An 18,213-nucleotide genomic window follows, 5' to 3' on the forward strand; every position below is an offset into this window, starting at 1 on the left:
TATAAACCCTTGTTTCTGGTATCTGTGTGCAAATATTAACTAGAAGGTTTGCACATCACAATTTTTAATGTGGTCAGGGAAAAATGAATTATTTTATAAAATTTGTTAGTAGAATCTTTGCCTATTTCTAAGATAGCATGGGTTTGAAGAACTTCGGTTATATGCTTCATGTAATCCTAATTGCATACTTCATAAATATTAAGGTAAAAAGGGACGATTAAATAATTTTAGCCTGATTTCCTAACAGCAGACACCAGACCTACTGTATTGATATGTTTCAAATATTTTCTCTATACCTAAGGGAATAGATAAGAATACTGTAAATCATGCTGCTTGGACACTTGCAAAATATTAGAACATATACAATAAAATTATAGATGGGAAGTAAATCACTGTGGTCCAGTAGTTAAAGCATCTACATGTGCCCTGTAACTGGGAAAAATTTTGTCTTCGTCATATTATTGTATTGTTATGCATTACAGCATCTTGTATGCCATCCAAAACATTCTGTACTTGCCCTGTCAAAGACAAAAGCTGTGATTAAATGGCTGGCTGGCACTCGCTCTATTCTGAACCTTTCTCTTTTCCTTTGATTATCCTTTCTTCACTGCTTCCAGTTCCAAAAGCAATGTACACAGTGGACTATAATGAAAATGCAGTTAAATAAAGGTCAGTGGGACTGATTTGTGAGACAATCGCTGTTCTTCATATTTGTCTTCTTGCTAGAAGTGTACTGGCCTGACTTTTTTCTTGCATCATACACCTTATTTTTACAATGCGGCAGCTATAAAACTAAGATATGCTAAAAAAATGGGCATGGCAAATAAAATACTACCCCAGCAAACTGGAACTGCATGGACCTCCATGGCTACAATACTTTTGCCTTATTTTAAGAAAATGCTTGTCTAGTGCAGATGGGTGTCAATTGAGTGATTATAAAGAACATTAGAACTTTCCCAGCAGATTGTTATTTACAAGTTACTGCTCCTAAGTATCCTTTCCCACTGAAGACTATAGGGAAATGAATAATTGTATATCATCAGAATCTGGAATTTATCTTCATATGGATAAACTCTTGTCATAATTTAAAAAATAAGTAATAAATTATATAAACAAATAACATAAACAAAACACTTAATCAAATTTAGAAGTATGCCACATCTTTAAAATCCAGGAAGTGCATAACACTGGAAATTAACTAAATACCCACCTTTATGAGACTCCACCTGGAGTACTGCATTCAGCTCTGGGGACCCCAGCATAAGAAGGATGTGGACCTGCTGGAGTGAGTGCAGAGGAGGCCACGAATATGCTCAGAGGGCTGGAGCAGCTCTGCCATGAAGATGGGCTGAGAGAGCTGGAGCTTTGCAGATGGGAGAAGAGAAGGCTCTGGAAGACCTCATTGCACCCTTCAGGTACCTGAAGGTTGCCGACAAGAAAGCTGGAGAGAGACTTTTAAACAAGGATATTGTAGACACACAGCAATAAGACAAAGGCTTTAAACTGAAAGAGGGTAGATTTAGTTGAGATATCAGGAGGAAATTCTTTACTGTCAGGTGGTGAGGCTCTGGAACATGTTACCCAGAGAAGTTCTGGATGCCCCAAACCTGGCAGTGGTTCAAGGCCAGACTGAACTGGGATCTGAGCAACCTGGTATAGTGGAAAGTGTCCCTACCCATGGCAGGGGGATTGGAACTAAATTACCTCTGAGGTCCATTCTAATCCAAGCCATTCTATCATCTCTTAGCTGTATCTGAACAATAGTACTATATGAAAGAGAAGTGTTCAAAGAAAAAAGATAGGTCTGCATCAGTCATCTGAGATTGCTTACTTCAGACAAAAGTAGCACATATTTTAAAAAAAACCACCTTATTTAAAACTTGCTATAAGGCTGTCTAGAGAAAAGCCCTAGGTCAGAGAACTGTTGGACAGATAGGCTAATCTGTGAAATCAACTGAGTCACTGCTGCAGAGGCCATCTTCAGAATGAGGTCCAAAATAGAACAGATGAATAATCCCCTGGACATGCCTGTTTTTCCTGACCATCCTTCCCACCTCTTCACATGCCTGATCTAATTCCAAGGTGAGTCAGAGGTGTGACACGATCCAACAGGGAGCTTCTCCGCAGTGAGGTAGTTTTCAACTGGAACAGCTGATTGTGCAGCAACCAATTAAATGGATCAAATTCCAAATCTAATACAAGAAATGTGGTGGCAGCACATAGTTGTGGGCACAGGGCAGTGCTGCTACATTCTCTTTCAACTGTAGATACCCCAAAATTAGATGCAATTTGAGACTGTACCTTTGAACTATATGCCTTACTTCTAGATAGCTAACTTAGGCAGCAGTAGGAAATACAAGCACTTTGAACTACATGCAGTAAAGATGTAGTTCACACCTATTTATTAATAGCATATAGATTAGCACACCTGTTTTTAATAGCATATTCATTATACTACTCACATATAAGGTGGAAAAGCTGGTTTCTATAGCCATTTATGTCTGAAAGGGCAAACCCCACATTTCCTGGAAGAGTGCTCTAACTACCAGCCATTGCTGTGCCATGGAAAAATGCTAGAGGCATGAGGCAGGGAAAAGAGGGAGATACAATATAATATGGAGTTTTGAAAGGACTTCACACTGTGTCTGCAATAAAGAAAATCATTACAGAATCAAAATATGATTACATATGCATGATTACAGAGCCTTAGGATGCTTGCTGGTATAGACTACCATTTTTCAAAATGTTGAGTAGGGTATTGGGAAGGAAAGTTGTGTTGGAATGATTTTAGACAGAAGGCAATCTAAATCCCCAGTTCCCCACATGTGTTGTGCTAGTTCTTCCTGCAGAACTGCTGAATAAAATCTCTGCTTGTTTCGAAAGGAGTCCCACAATTCATTTTGAACCCACCAGAGAAAGAAGGGATGAAAAAGGAGGGGATAAAACAGGCTCAGAGAATATCTACCATATGTCTTTTGTGAACATAATAGGGGATAATGAATGGGGAGGAGGCAAAGCATCCTCTGAGAATATCTAGTCATTGTACTGAAGTAGAATCCAAAGGAAACATGCAATTCCTTACAAGTAATCAATTCTACATAGTAGATCAATGCTGACCTGCATTAGTTGCTGAAAACAGTTACTGTGGATAAGAAGCAGAACTAGAGGTCTGGGAAAAAAATCGTAGTAAAATAACAAAGTGCCTAGTGACCGTAAATCCTTGTGAAGAGGCTTGGTGTGCAGTTTTCATCTGATGTGTCAGAAGTCTGCCTAATGCATTCAATCACATTCATTATTGAGCACGGTTAGTACTATTGATTGCATCTAGTGTTTCTGCCCTGCAAACAAGCACCTTTTTCGTTTCTTTTTTGCACGCCTGTGATATGCCCCTATTGCTCTGTGTCTGACTCTTTCCCCAAGTGTATGAGCCTAATTTTACTTAATTTGCAATCCAGCTGGTTCAGAGTAATTGAACAGTACTAAAAGGCCTTAAGGATAATGCTTGAGTTTTATGTGACAGCAGGAATAGGCAGAACGTGTCTTATCCTGAGTCATATTGTTAACGTGCGACACACCCCACTGAAGCCAGCAACATAAGCTTACAAAGTGGAGCACCAAGATAGGCAACCAGAGGCCACGGGATATTCCAGGCCCTGTGACCAGCTGATAGCTACTGCTCTCTATGGGATGTGACCGTGCTCCCGTGCGATGCTGTTTGGGATGCTGGCATAACCACCATCCTGCACTTTGCCGTCGGGCTAACCCATGTCACAAGCACCATGGCATTACCAATGAAAATATTCGGTTACCCCAACGTATAGGGAAGTTCCAAAGATCTTCCGTAGTAAGCAAAGGTCTCGCCTCCCGAGCAGGGAGGACGAACGAGCTCCACGTAACCAAACAATATAAACCTCCGCCTAGGGTAGCCGTGCCGGCTCTAAGGCGCCCGTGTGAGGCGGCAGGCCGGGCCGTGCCCCGGGGCAGGCCGGGCGGCGGGTCCGGCCCGGTTCCCGGCGTGCTGCGCGGGGGGCGGTGCCGGCGCTGGGAGGAGGCGGTGGCGGAGCTGCCCGGGCCGGGAGGAGGAGCCGCCGCCGGGCCGAGGGCTGCTCTCTCTCGCCGTCGCTGCCGCCGCGCTGCCGGGAGGGGCGGCCGCCCCGCGCGCCCCGCTCCGCGATGCCGCTTTTCGCCACCAACCCCTTCGACCAGGATGTGGGTGAGTGGCTCCTGCGGCCCGGCCTCTTCCCGAGGTAACCCCGCGGGTGGCCGGCCCTCTGACCCGCTCTCGCTCCGGCCCCCACGGGCGGTCGGCCCGCTGTCCCGGCCCTGCGCTGGGCTCGCTGGCGCCGGGAAGCTGTAGCAGCAGCAGCAGCAGCAGCGGCGGCGGCCTGGCCGGGCCGGGCCCGCGTCCCGGCGGGGGCTGGCCGGTGACAGCGCCGGGGCCCCTGCGGGCCCTTCTGGCCTTGCGGGCCGCGGGGGCGAGCGCCGGGATGCTCGTGGGGGACGAGCTGGCCTGCTCACCACGAGTAACACTGCAGCACAGCAAAACAAGTAGTGAGAAAGGTCCGCGCTGGAGTGTTTTTGAAAGGATGAACAGTAAAAAGCACCATCTACAGTTGCTTCACAGACAGGCATGAGAAAATGATTAAAAGCGTTTTGTATTTAGTTCTTTGAAGGGGATTCCTATGGGAGCTTTCTCTTTTCCTACCAAGTAAAGCTTGACGTGTTGAGCTCAGGTGTTATCCCCACCTTGCTTGTTCCAAGGCCGGACTAGATGGAGAGGAAGAATCTGGCTTTTACTTGACAACAATTGTGCTTAATGCTGAAGTGTTGAAACTGAAGATAAAATAACATATAGACAGTTAATAATTAGCTTTGTGTGTCTTATTTGAGATTGTGTAATATGGTTTGTTTTCCACCTGCTGCTGACATTTCTTTTACTTTGAGCCGTAAAAGCTTTGTCTGGGAAATCCCATAGCATAAAGGGACTTTTTCCTCATAGGTACATAAGTATACCCCTTCCCCGCGGTTATTTTCTTACAGCAGTGTAACATTGTATAAGTCTCTTGAACCTAATTTCTTTTATGGTGTTAAACTAGCTGTAACTTTCAACTACAGATACATTGTTTCTAAATGTTTATCAAAACATTAGACGTTTAGGCTCCAAATTAATTCTTCCAGCTCAAAGTCTTTCAAAAAAAGACTAAGACATAACCGTTTGAAAAGTATGTATCTTTTTAGGAGAAAGGATTAGTGCATAAAAAAAGTACTGAGACATAAATTCTGTAATTAAAACATAAATTCTGTACGTATGCTATCGGAAATTCTTAGTCTGTTGCATCAAAACAAGATATAGCTTGATCTTCTCATTTTGAGCTGTTAACACTTTTAAGCTCAAGACTGTACTTCAATTAATGATTTTGTTGGTAGCAAACTTGCCTTACTTATTTTGGAAAATAGTAAATAATTCTTCTTAGTTGTTCTGCTATCTTCTAGTGTAATTTGAGAGCTGAAAGTGAGGAGGAGATTGTACGGCTTGCCAGGTTTCCATGGACTATTAGAGAATGATTTGAACTAATAAGATTAAAAAGTGATAGGCTCAGGTTCTGGCAGGTGTTCACTTTTTTCCTTCCTAGTGCCTCTGGCTGGCAGGGAAGCTCAGACTGCTTGAAGGGATCTCTCTAGAGCTCAGTTCACTGGATGTGCTCCTCAGCACTGCAAGTCTCAAGGCAGGGCAGTTGCACTCACCAGTTACTTCGGTGGCTCATTTGCTCTTTTCTAGGTGCAGAGGGTGCCAATGCCTTACCTATTGTGCTTGCCTAATATGATCACCAGTAAATAATTTTCAAATGGACAATGGGCTAATTTTCACTGGTAAACAGCCTTTTTCTTTTGGTCCTGAGGGACACTGAAAGAGCAGCAGGCTGTTTAGTTGGTGACAGCCTACTTTCAGGAACCTGCTGCCTTTATCCATCACTTAACTGGATTTGTGCCAGGGAGATGGGAATGATGAAGGCTCCCGGAAAGCGTCCCTGGTCTCTTCTTCTCTGGGGCCCCTTGGGAATGTGCTATTATCTGGATTAATTTTTTGGCAGGCTTCATAAACTAGCATCAGCTGTAGAGGGAACTCTCATGTTCTTAGGAAACTTCCAAAAGTTGTCAAGCCATAGTGCTATTTTTCATTTGTTTTCTCTGAGTGAAAGTTAAGTGCTCTGCTTTTGTTCTTATCCAGCAAGAAAGTTTTCTTTTGAAAATCAGGTTCCTGAAGCAGAAAGGCAGTCACCAGCTATTCTTAATTTCATCTGAATTTGGACATTGGTGTTGTTGATAGTATTGTTGTGATAGCTGTGCTTTCTTATCTACTGGATGGCTGATTAGTACTGTGGAGTAGTTGGAAATTATTTTGGAACCATTTAAGATAATGGATTGCAGAGAACATATCTGGAATTAAATTTTTCCATTGTTTTGGGAGCATAAGTATGTCTTACATTCAGGATAAATTTTTCAGTTTGTCTGGACAGTTAGTGGAATTTGGCTAGTCCTGTTAGCATGCTGCTGCAGTGGAACCTGGTCATCCCTAATAGGTTACCATTTAGTGTCACCTTCTGTACACCTGTTTTTTTTAGGTGCAGTTGGCAAAAGAATGTTATTTGAGACTGCTGTTAAATTGATAATATTAAAGAATGCCCAGAGATTTGAGGAAGTTAACCATTGTCATCCTCAAGAGTCCAAATCTCTGGATGAAGCCCAAATACTTCTCAGTTTCTGAAGTTTCTTTTTACCATATTTAGGAATATTTCAACAGGAAGGGATGCTAATCAGTGGTGACACAAATTTTCACAATCAAGTCAGGGAACCTTTGACGGTGTGCCCAAGTATGGAACATAATAATGGAATTTAAAAAAAAGAAAAAAAATATCTTCAATGCACTGGGCACTGTGGAAAGTATAATTAAGAAACTCTAATCTTCCATTTAAGGGGTTAGAATTAGCGGTGTTCTTTTTAGGTTCATAGGTTGTCTGTTTCTGCTGTATTTCTCAATCTCAATCATAAAATCATTCCCAGGGAGTTGTTCCTGAGAAATGCAGATTTTTCTGCAGTTTTGACACAGGTGAAATAATGGTGAAATGTGCCTTAAGAACCAAAAGACTGTCTACTAATATGTCATGACAGGCTAAATAGTAATGTAGCATGCTTAGGCTAGGTTTGATGAAGAACTTACTGCTAAAGCAGTTCTCAAGTGTCATTTAAATATTATATCAAGAATAAAATCTGTAATTCAGGTTCTGGTATAAGTCGTCATAAAAATCACACACGATATTAAAAGAAGATGTTTAAAAAACATGGGGGGTTTAGATTGTTTGTGGTTTTTTCTTCCCTTGCACACAGTAAAGGATGAAGGTCTTTGCATTTTCTCTGGATTTATTCTGGTTCTTACTGTGATGGTTTGAGGCAGTATAGCAGTGGGAAGAAATTCAGGCTTGCCATTTACAGTAATAGGAAATTAAGCAGGTGGTTTAGTAAGGTAGAACTTGATGTGACTTGCAGTCATTTTCCCAATATTTTATTAATTCTAGCAGTTGTTGATAATTTTATGCTAATAACTCTTCAGATATTTAATAATGTGTTTATAACCTATAGATTGATCATATTAGAATGTAAGAAATGGTTTGAACATGATTGCCATGGTGCAATTTCTTGAAATAAAATTCTCTTGCAATTTAAATTCCCTGTTCTTTAGATTTATCCCCTTGCTTAGTCAACATCTTCAGAACATCCAGTTACGTGTCTCTCTGAGCTGGACTTTCTGTGTTAGGCCAGTTTTGCCAAAAGAAGGGAAAATTGTCACGGATGAGTTTCTTGACCCCAGATCATTATGGAGACTGCAGACTCTTGAGTTAACATCTGACTGCAAAGGGAAGATGAATTCCAAGGATTGGTTCAGCTTGTCATGAGACTGGTCCTTTTTTGCCTGAGTTGGCTTATTGTTTTTCCCAGCTTTGTTTTAAAAAGGACATTAACTGTGAGTTAATGGGAAGACTGAGTAGAAAATATGTAAAAAGGAGCTATAGCCACCCTCCTTTTCAGTCAATTATGAATATTTATGAAAAACAAGAAATTCTTATTTAAAGATGCCTTTGGTTTTAGGATCTCAGTGAAAAATGGCAATGCTGATAGGATAAGACTGGGTGGAATACCCCAGCTATATATATATATGTGTATATATATATATCAGCCAACAAAAAAAGCTTTTCCACTATCAATTACCAGACTCTGAGTTCAGCTGGGCACTTTGAAGTCAACATAGTATGTTCAATAGTCAAAGACTGTACTTTTCTGGTAATTCTTTCTTTCCTCCCAGGGAAGAACTGTCACTTAAGTGCTTCTCTTCCTTTCAGCTGTGACAGCGTGCATTATAATACCAAAATTTAGAAGAATCAAAGTAGACCTTCAACATGTAAAATCTGTTCTTCCAACTGATAAAAATAACATTTTCCTCATGTGGAAAAATAAGTTTCTTGCCTATCTTCCTTCTGAAATACTTCTACTGTGGCGTGGCTTGTGGGGTTCTGCAAGTGCATCCTGGCACCATTTGTTCATATGACATGCCTGTGATGCACCTTGTTTATGGACTATTCATCCTTCTCATGTATCTCTAATGTGCTCACCTTCCTGTTGTGTTGTAATGTTTTTGGGTGAAAGGTAGTTTGAGTTCTGCGGATTTGTTAGGGTTGGCATGAGAGATCTAAACATCTAAATTATTTTTGCTCAGCTTGTCTTACGATTTCAGCCTTTTAAGGTTGTGAATCCTTTTGTCTTCATTCTGCTCAGTTCATTCAGTTCAGCTGAGTGGTGTTCGTTTTGGCTGGGCCGCGTCATGCATGGTGAGATCCTACACGGTTTTCTGAAGGAATGAGCTGAGGTGACCTCAGTCACCGCTGCTTGCTTTGCCTTGGATCAGCTGCAGTGCTGTCATAGGACACCTACAATTGCTCCCAGAAGGACTTGGGAGCACTGTGAATGTACAGTTAAACTGCAGAAATTGGTTAATAGCTTTATCAAAGTTAATGGTACATGGAATTCAAGTTTCTCTCTATGGTGTTGTTGCCTGTTAGAGGTTATTTTCAAACTTGTCTAAATGGAATCTGGTTGAACATATTCTTCTTGAGCAGTTCTGAGCATGTTAGTGAAATGCAAAGTGGTTAATATTCAAGTGGTGGTTTTTGTAGAATGGACCAACAAGTGTATTTGTTCTTTTTATTTGACAGACAAAAAGAACAAAATTTAATTGCATTTAACTTCAGTGATGTGGAATGGTATGTAATCCAAATTTCCCAGCAAGTGCCTGCAAAAAGAAAGAAAAATTTGCTGTCACTTTCAGTCTTTAAGGGCTATTTAAACTATGTTGCTTTGGATTTTAGTGTTTGCAATTTGAGAGAGAAGGGGAAATTATTTATTTAGCCCTGTGAAGAAAACAAAGCTTTGAGCAGAAGAGAAGGCTGAAGGGAGTGTTGAATTTTTCATTAAATCTGTGTTATTTACAATGACACAACAGATTCTTGAGAATTTTTCTGTCATGCTAGAAAGTGGTTGTAATGAGTCTGTGAGTTGAAGACTTTCTTTAGCTGTTCTTTTGAAGACTTTCTGTAGCCATTCTTTTCTTTGTAATTGAAGTTGCAACTTCAGTGTTTCATTTTAATGATGTCCAACTGTGAAAATAGTGTTGCATCCATGAATAGAGTAAGAGCAAATAATAAGTAGGATGGTTAAAAATCTTAGATTGGTAGAATTTTCTGACAGATTTTACTGATATTTGCTTTAACTGCTTCAAATAATGTACAATTTAAGTGTTGGTTTTGAGGGTGTTATGATTTAGATTTGTTTTCTATATTTGAAATTCTGCTAGTTTTAACATCTTTGAGACTTCATTGCTGAAAAATAGCTCAGTCCTAAGACTGGAATTTTTCTTTCTAAATGAACCTCAGCAAAAACTAAAGCTTGGGAAGCTCAAGCCTGCCTAGGCCTCCCTCTGAAAATGATGTTAGCAATGGGTAGTCACTAAGTTTTCTGCCGTAAGAAATGCGTCATGTGGTTCACTGCAGTATCTGAACAGTGCTGAGAGTATTTACTCTTGCAAATTTCTAATAAGGCAGTAAAATGCTATTGTTAAGATGCAGAACTAAGGCAGAGAAATCAAGTGACTAGCACATATTTCCATGGAAAATCTGCAGGAATATTTATATTCCTTTTTACCAGCACCTAAGGCATCAACCACTAAATCTAGCAATGGATTTTTTTCAGCATGAACTGCCTTTCTTCTGTCAAATAGTACTTTGTAAATCTGATGATAGATTTCTTTTAGGAGAGGTATGAATTTTAGGAAATTTTTCGTTTTTCTACTGAGGAAAGGGTTTTGGTTTTTTTTCTTCTGACCTAAAATGATCAACTTCAATTGTGTTTCGTATATAATAAGGAACTTCAAATAGAATAACAGTGCAAATATTTTTTCATTGTTTATAACTTGTAAATAATGCACAAAACCAGAGGAGCAAACAGAATTTTATCAATGCTCCAAGCACTTAGGTTTGTAAATTACAGTGAGATGGGGCCTCAACACACTTAATGAACTTTACAGCACAAGGAGAGGCAGGTTGATTTAGGTGTACCAAAATAGCCTGTGCAAAAGCCTGTGTACTTTCAACCAGAGTATAAGTAATTAAACTCATATATTTAGATATTTTTTGCCTTCTCATTCAATAGGTGTAATGCTGTCTTCTGTGTTTTAGGTATAGTATTTCAGTGAGAATCTATAGCATTTGTAATGAGAAATGATGTTTTCCTGAAAAACCAGACGCTATTCAGTGTTGTATAAATTTTATTCAGAGGTTTACTTGAAACAAGATACAATATATGTTTGGAAGAATAATTTCAGCATCTAGGTGCTTTATTTGAAGGACATTATATTCTACAAATCTTTGGTGAGCTCAAGATACAAACACAGCTGAGATTTCTGTCATAGGAGATGCATTTTCTTCAGAATACTTTAGTTGTTATATGTGAGATTTATGACAATGTTTGTGTGGTTGGAGCACCAATTCTGACTCAGGAGTTATGAAGCTGCAAATCACTGGTCACTGAAAGGTGTGTTGGTAGCGAAGTACAATTAATGCTTACCTTGTTCTCTTTTATGTTTTCCTAGGTGCTTGTTTTAGGTATAAGAGATATTTTAGAGAGTGAATGTTGGACAAGATGGAATTGGTCTGGCCCAATATGGGCTCAAATGGCTAGTGTTCTGAATGCAGAAGTATGAGGAGATAGGCCTAGTGATTCCAAGCTCTGTGCCTTGCACACTGGCCAAAAAATTATAAATTGGTCTTGTCTCTTTTGTGTTTGTTTTAGAAACTAAACAAATTTAGAAAGGTAGTATATTGTGCCTGATCATTGCTGGTTTTGACCAAAGAACCCATAGATCCAAGTACTGTTTGACCTGAAATTATGGTACTTACCAGTTTGTGTGTTTGACTTTATGGAATTACTGGTAAGAAAATAATATTAAATAACTCCTGAAAAAATAAAGGTGAGAGGTAAAGATGTGTAATGAAAAAAAACCCCAAGGAAAAAAGTCAGTTTAAAAAATTTGAAACTACTATTTTACTAACCACTATTAATAGTAATTAAGATTAATAACAATTAATTACTACAAATTAACCTTACACAACATAAGATTTTACAGTTTTGAGCTGTTTAAACTTACTATGTTCACTTGCAGGCCTTGCTTGTGCTCAGAAAACAATGCCTTGAATTTGTGTGATGCAGCTTCATGGAAGAGAGCTATGATGCAGTCCTTTTTCCTTTGGGTTTGGCATAGCATTAATAAGTTTTGAAGTATGCTGACTTCATGAAGGTGCCAGTGTTGTCTTTTAAAGTTTTTTTTGTAAAGTTTGAAATGTTATCTGATCCTGGCTGGGCATTCACTAAATTGAGTAAGATTTTGAAGTAATGGTGAAGTAGAGGGATAGGGTCTGAACTAAATATTAATATTTTGTGGTAGAATTATTTTTGATCAGGGATGGAAAATAAAGAACATTTCATCTTTAGGTATCTTCTGTGTGCTGTGCAAACCTAAGACTTTAAGCACAAATGTCTGGTTTTTCCTCCCCTGTAAGAGTCCATTCTAGTATTAAGACAGAATCTGCCAATTGTATCAACTGTACCTGAAGGCTGGGAAGATGCCAGCTGTTAGGCAGGGTAGGCAACTATCAAGTGCACATAAACTTTTCTTTTTGCCTGTGAATGTGTGTCTCATTTTAGAAGAGAGAGTACTGGTGGATTTTTAGTGAAAATAGTGTAAGTAATTTAACTGAAGTAGATTTAAGTAATAATTTTGTCTGCAAAACACTGATGCAACATAGGAATTTTGTCAAAGCGTCTTTGTTGCTCCTGTTCCCAGAGTGGTGAAAGGCGATAGTAATTTGCTAGTGCTCTGACAGAGATAGTGGCCTTTTTTTGTGGACAGTCAGCTCAGACAGTGTGCTGCTAACATTCTCAGTAATCTCTTAACTCTACTTGTTTGAGACAAAATTTGAGTAAAAATCTAGAAGCAATTTTTTTCTCATGTCTTACATTAATTTTATTATCCAATGGAATTATTGGATGATTGTTAATACAGAAGACTGAAAGTATACCATGAAACTTGGTTTCAGGCTGAAATTTAGTAAGAAACTGTCTAGTGTTTGTTGGTGGAGGAAATACCCTGACAGAAAAGGGGGAAGGCACTGCAGGCAAATGGACTTTTTATATAGGACTAACTTTGACTGCCAAGAATGAACATGGCCACAGCAGGAAACTTGTAGTTGTACTCATGGATAAATTTGCAATGTGTTCCCATTGGGAATTAAAATAAATGCTGTGATCGATGTGTTTAATGTGGATCAGGGATTTCATCAATCTCTATCTTACTTGTAGTTTTAGCCAGCATTTAAATTATCATAAAGGTACAGTTTGCTGTTATATTAAAATATTGTGTGCATTAGTTTACTCCTTTGTTTGTAGAAGACATAAGCAATTGCCATGATATTTCTCTTTGCTGACATTGTGAGGAAAGAAGGATCAATTGTTGTCAAAAATACAGACAGTTGTCTGTTATGTAGAACAATGGAAAAGACCAAGGTTTCACTTCCATTGGATTGCTCATCTCTCTGCTGAAGGATGTACAGACTGAAGTCCAGCATTAGGCATGAGTGACCAGTCTGGGTTCATGGGCTCCATGTGTGAGCTCGGAGCCCGGCAGGAACTTAAGGCTTTGGAGAGAACTGTGCAGGCACACTTTGACTGGAGCTGGAGCTCCAGTAGAACTGCAATGAACTGAAACAGTGGAGTCCTGGAAGTAAACTGCCTCCATGCAGTCTGTTTTGTGTGTCTCTGGACTGTGCTTATCAGCTGCTTTCAGTCTGGGGAATGCAGTGTAGGCAACTAAGGCTCTGTGTTTCAAAAAAGCAGTTCTGGTGCTGCAGAGTTGAGACTGTCTTTGGTAGCAGAACAGCTGCTGTGTGCATAGACTGCAATTTCAGAAGACTGCCTTGGCCTGTGATGGTTCATGCAAGGCATTAAATTCAAGTGTCTTACCTGAAAATCACAAATTTCTATGATAGTCATAAGCATGAGTTGGGATAAGAGCAGACTGAAAGGAAAATGAAGTGATTGGTTGATCAGCTGGCATAGCTTAGTGTTAGATGTTAACATGGTGTCTACAAATAATTTTTGATGTTTCTGTTGATTATGACTGCTTTTTTTAATCAAACAAATTTTCTGATAGGGTTTAGAGGAGGCAAGTACCCTTTTACTTTATCTGAGAGAACATACAGGATTGTAACTAACTTCTATTTAGGATTTTCTGTACTGTTTTGCTCTTTTTCTTGCATCAGACAATACAGCTGATGTGTTGTCATTTCACTTGTATATATGTCAGTGCTGAATTTTTCCTTAGAAATACTTTGGGAGCACATAACCATAGTTTTGCTTTTCTGCATTTTTGTTCTGAATGAAGAAACTGATTAACTGTAACCTATGTCAATTTGTAGGATATCAAAACTCATTCATGAGAAAAACCATCAAATTTGATATGAATAATCATTGTAATTTTTTGTAGTATAGATGTTTTGCTTTGTCTTTTGCTTTGCAATTTTTCCAGTGCTAATCTAGATAATGACTCTTTCCTGGCAGAGAAGTTTTTATACAAAATCTTTGGTTGCTTTCATAAAACTAAGTAGTCAGAGACATTCCCTGAAGGATGGTACTCATCACTGAGGCATTCTTTGTGTTTTGTAGATTAAGCTGTAAACATTTGATGCAACGGGGATGGGAAAGAAAGTTTCTATATTATTCTGTGCCCATTCTCCTGTTTGGTTACTTATTGAAAATGCTTGTGCATTGCTTTATGCTCTCCAGTCCTAATCTGATCTATCAGTATTTAGATAATCTATTGAGCTGAAATGTAAGGTTCAGTTTCCTTTAATGCTTTTATTTATTGTTATCCTTAGTGTAACTAAGGTTTTCTGGAGGAGATATGGGGAGAGAGTCTATTTTTATTTCTGACATTGAATCTATTTCTTCATTATCTCCTCTATTTCTTTAGTCTTCACCATGGGCTCTTGTCCTACTAAAAAAATTTGGAAGGAAGAGTCCCAATGACTTCTTTGAGGTTAACTTTGATTTACCAGTCTTTATAGCTAAAAAGAAACAGTGAAATATATCATCCAAGGCTGAAATAAGAATGGGAACATAAAAGTTTAGAGATTATGATGACTTTTTAAGTCTTTCTTCTTGAGATGTAATATATGAAAGGAAATGCAAGACACAGCACTTTGGTGTCTGGGAAGGTTATAAATTCAGTTGTATCTGACTCTGCAAACAGTGAACTCATGCTTTGGGTATTCATATCCTATTAAACTTTATAGTTTCAAATGGAAAAAGAATCTGTTGGTAGCTACACTACTTGTGTCATGTTCTGGGTGCATCTTTATTATGTGGTAAAACAACCCCAAAACATGTTTGCTCATTAATTAAAATTAATGGTCACCAGTGAGCATTAGAAAATTAAACATAATTAGATACAATATTTTTAATATATGAATTTTAGGAATTTGTCATACATTTAGCAATATAGAAAGAGGTAATATTTCAACAGCTTTGTTGATAATTTAATTTTTTTTTATTTGTATTTTGATTTACTTATACTTTATTTATCAGAGAAAGCAACCAGCGAGATGAACACTGCAGAGGACTGGGGCCTCATCTTAGACATCTGTGATAAAGTTGGACAGTCACGTACAGGGTAAGTGACTTTAGGAATTTCTTCCCCAAACATTTTTAATTCTGTTATTTCAGTCTCATACCCAGGTGAGAGGAATAAATTTTTTATCTTTTATAAACTTCTCCAACACCTGAATTTAACTTAAATTGATTACAAGTAAAAGGAAAATGTATGGGGTTTTGGCTGAAATATTTTGTGATCCTTTCTTTGGAGATACTGGCTGATCTGTTAAAATTAGGACTTGTGTACAGCAGCTTTTCACCAATGTAACAGATTAAATAAATGTATTTGTTTTAGCAGTATCGCTGCAAACCCAGGGGGTTTCATGAGGCATTTTTCTTACAGAATCATAATCTGAGTTGGAAGTGACCGCCAGAGGTCATCTAGTCCACCCCCCATCAGCTTCAAACAGGTCTAATTAGATCAGGTTGCTCAGGACCGTGTCGAGTCTTGAATGCCTCCAAGGTCAAAGGTTCCACAGCTTCTGTGGGCAACATGTTTCAGTTTTTAACTAGTTCTACTTACTAAGTAAGGAAATAAAACAATAATCCTACAATCTGATTACAATTTTGCCTGTTCTAATTTGATTGTTGCATCTTGTCCTATGACTGTGCAGCTCTATGAAACAATCTGACTGCATCTTCTGCCTATACTCTGATTAATTTGTTGTTGAAAGCACTAAGGCCCACTTTTTGTCTGCCCTTCTCAAAGCTGCAAACACCTCTCCCACCCATCTTTCCTTGTATGTGACCTTCCCTGACCGTCCTGGCAGCTATCCATTGGACTAAGAGCAATGTGTAAATAGCCTTCTTTCACTGGGGAGCCCCAAACTGGACAAAGTGTTCCAGATGCAATCTTACAAGTGCAGAATGGAGGGAAAGGGTCACTTTCCTGACCTTGTTGGTTGTGCTGACCAGTAGTTTGAGCCAGGGTGTGGTTGGTTGTCTTTGCTGCCAGGCTGCATTGCTGACACCTTTCACCCAATAGGACATGCAGATAGATCATTTCCTACTTTTCATGTGGTCAACTCCTGACCTCATTTTAAATGCAATACCTTACCCTTGTTCCTGTTGAACTTCCAGTCTGCCTATTTCTCCAGCCTGTCTTGGTCCCTCTGAGCATTAGCCCTTCAGTATATTGATCGTTCCCCTTCAACTTGCTCTGGTCAGTAAGTTACTGACAGCACTGTTGGTCCCAGCAGAAATCCCTGAAGGATACTGCCTGCTAGCTGGAATTTGCACTAAAGGTGACAACTCTGAGCCTAGGAGACCAGTGTTCCACCCATCTTTATCCAGCCTGTATTTCACCAGCTGTGTGATAAGGAGACTATGAGGGCTTCAATTGTATGTCAAAAATTTGCTAAAACCAAGGTATAAAGCATCTGGTGCCCTCCATTGTTCTTGCTATCGGACTACAAGTGTCTTTGTCACAGAAAATAATAAGGCTTTGTGTTTCTTCCCTTTGTTTTCAGATGCTATTCCCTGTCATCAGGGCTTTGATAAATATACATTTTGAAGATACTAAATTAAGCACATCTTAATATGGGCTGCTAATGTTTCCATTATTAAACATTTACTGAGCTCTTTCATAGAATTTATACATGAATTTACTTTTTGGACAAGAAAAGATCAAGTATAATCTGAGCTAGCATTTAAAAATACAGCTTAAAGACATAATTTCAGTGCTTTTAGTCAGTGTACTGTTAGGATTTGGAAATGTTTTAAATACACCTTCTTGAAGCATTCCTTGTAACAATTCAGGTAAGGAACAGACTCAAGAAGAAAGTTTTGCCAGTGATGCTGTTAAAGGTTTTTCTGAGAATGACTTGGATTGCCTTGTAAAACTGCCAGAAACAGTGTGAGATGCCAGACAGCAAAGTCCCACCTGGGACTTTTGTTCCAAAGGACAGGTTTGCAAATAAGCTTATTCCTTGGGATTAGCAATGGTCTCTGGAGGAGTACTTAAAAATAGCACAGCATATTGAGACTTCTGTGCTGTTGTGTACAACTGCAGTTAAGATAACAGCTGACAAGTTGTTAATAATGTTTCATATTGATCTTTATATGTAAAACTGCATTTCTATTCCTTGAGCACATTAATGCTGAGTTTGTAGCAGTAACTATATTATTGAATGTTTCAGTATTCTATTTAGTTACTGAAAGCCTTTTCACCTACAGGTGAAATTTAGTCTCACAGCAACATAGCCTGAACAATGCTTCAATGTGTGTAGCCGCAAGAGACAGCAATACAGACAAAGCTAGAGATCTGGTAGTGTGCAGCTAAATTCCTGTTAGGATTTGTGAAGTTAGTTTGTGTTGGTTTTGGTCTTTTTCTTTTGTGTGTTTTTATTTTAATCTTCTTAATAAAACTTTTTTATAAAACAAAAGTGTGACTTTAAACTTTGTAATATTTATCCTGCTTGTAGTAGGCTGCCAGCTGACTTGTTGCTTAAATCCAGATTCTGTTAAAACTTGCTGAGAGTGGGTTTTCTTTGTTTTTGGTGGATTATGTCATGCAGTAGCAAGGTAAAGCAAGACAATGTTTCCCATTAAGAACTTTGAATGAGATGCACTTAGCTGTTTGAAATTCTCTCTTAAGTTCCTCTGACAAGGATGAAAGTCTTCTTAACTGGGATTGGCTTTAATCTTTTAACCAATTCTGCTCTAATACAAGCTGTTAACAAACAATAATACAAGCTGTTAACTTTGTCTAACAAAGTTACTGTTCTTGGCAGAACTTTAGATTACGAAATCTCTCTTTTGTGGATTTTCTTTGTACCAGTCTGTGAGCTCCATTGCATCCTGCAGCATTCCAGTTGTGGACACCTGAAGCCACAGCAGCCTAGAAAAACACTTATTCATTAAGTAGCACTTCTGGTATATTACATTTTCTGCCAACTTGTT

General features: G+C 38.9%; 1 protein-coding gene across 1 annotated transcript in view; it reads left to right on the top strand.

The window, feature by feature from the left end:
- The first annotated feature begins 4,055 nt into the window (after window positions 1–4,055).
- STAM (signal transducing adaptor molecule) overlaps window positions 4,056–18,213 on the top strand; it is a 33,506-nt gene continuing 19,348 nt past the window's right edge. The window contains exons 1-2 of the mRNA XM_005518760.3: window positions 4,056–4,213; window positions 15,247–15,331. Coding sequence (XP_005518817.2) covers window positions 4,174–4,213; window positions 15,247–15,331 — 125 coding nt within the window. The 5' untranslated portion in view covers window positions 4,056–4,173. The remainder of the gene's footprint in view (window positions 4,214–15,246; window positions 15,332–18,213) is intronic.

The sequence above is a fragment of the Pseudopodoces humilis genome, chromosome 1 (genome assembly GCF_049639895.1).
Source record: "Pseudopodoces humilis isolate 2021_Gansu_Grassland_sample_001 chromosome 1, ASM4963989v1, whole genome shotgun sequence".
Lineage (NCBI taxonomy): Eukaryota > Metazoa > Chordata > Aves > Passeriformes > Paridae > Pseudopodoces > Pseudopodoces humilis.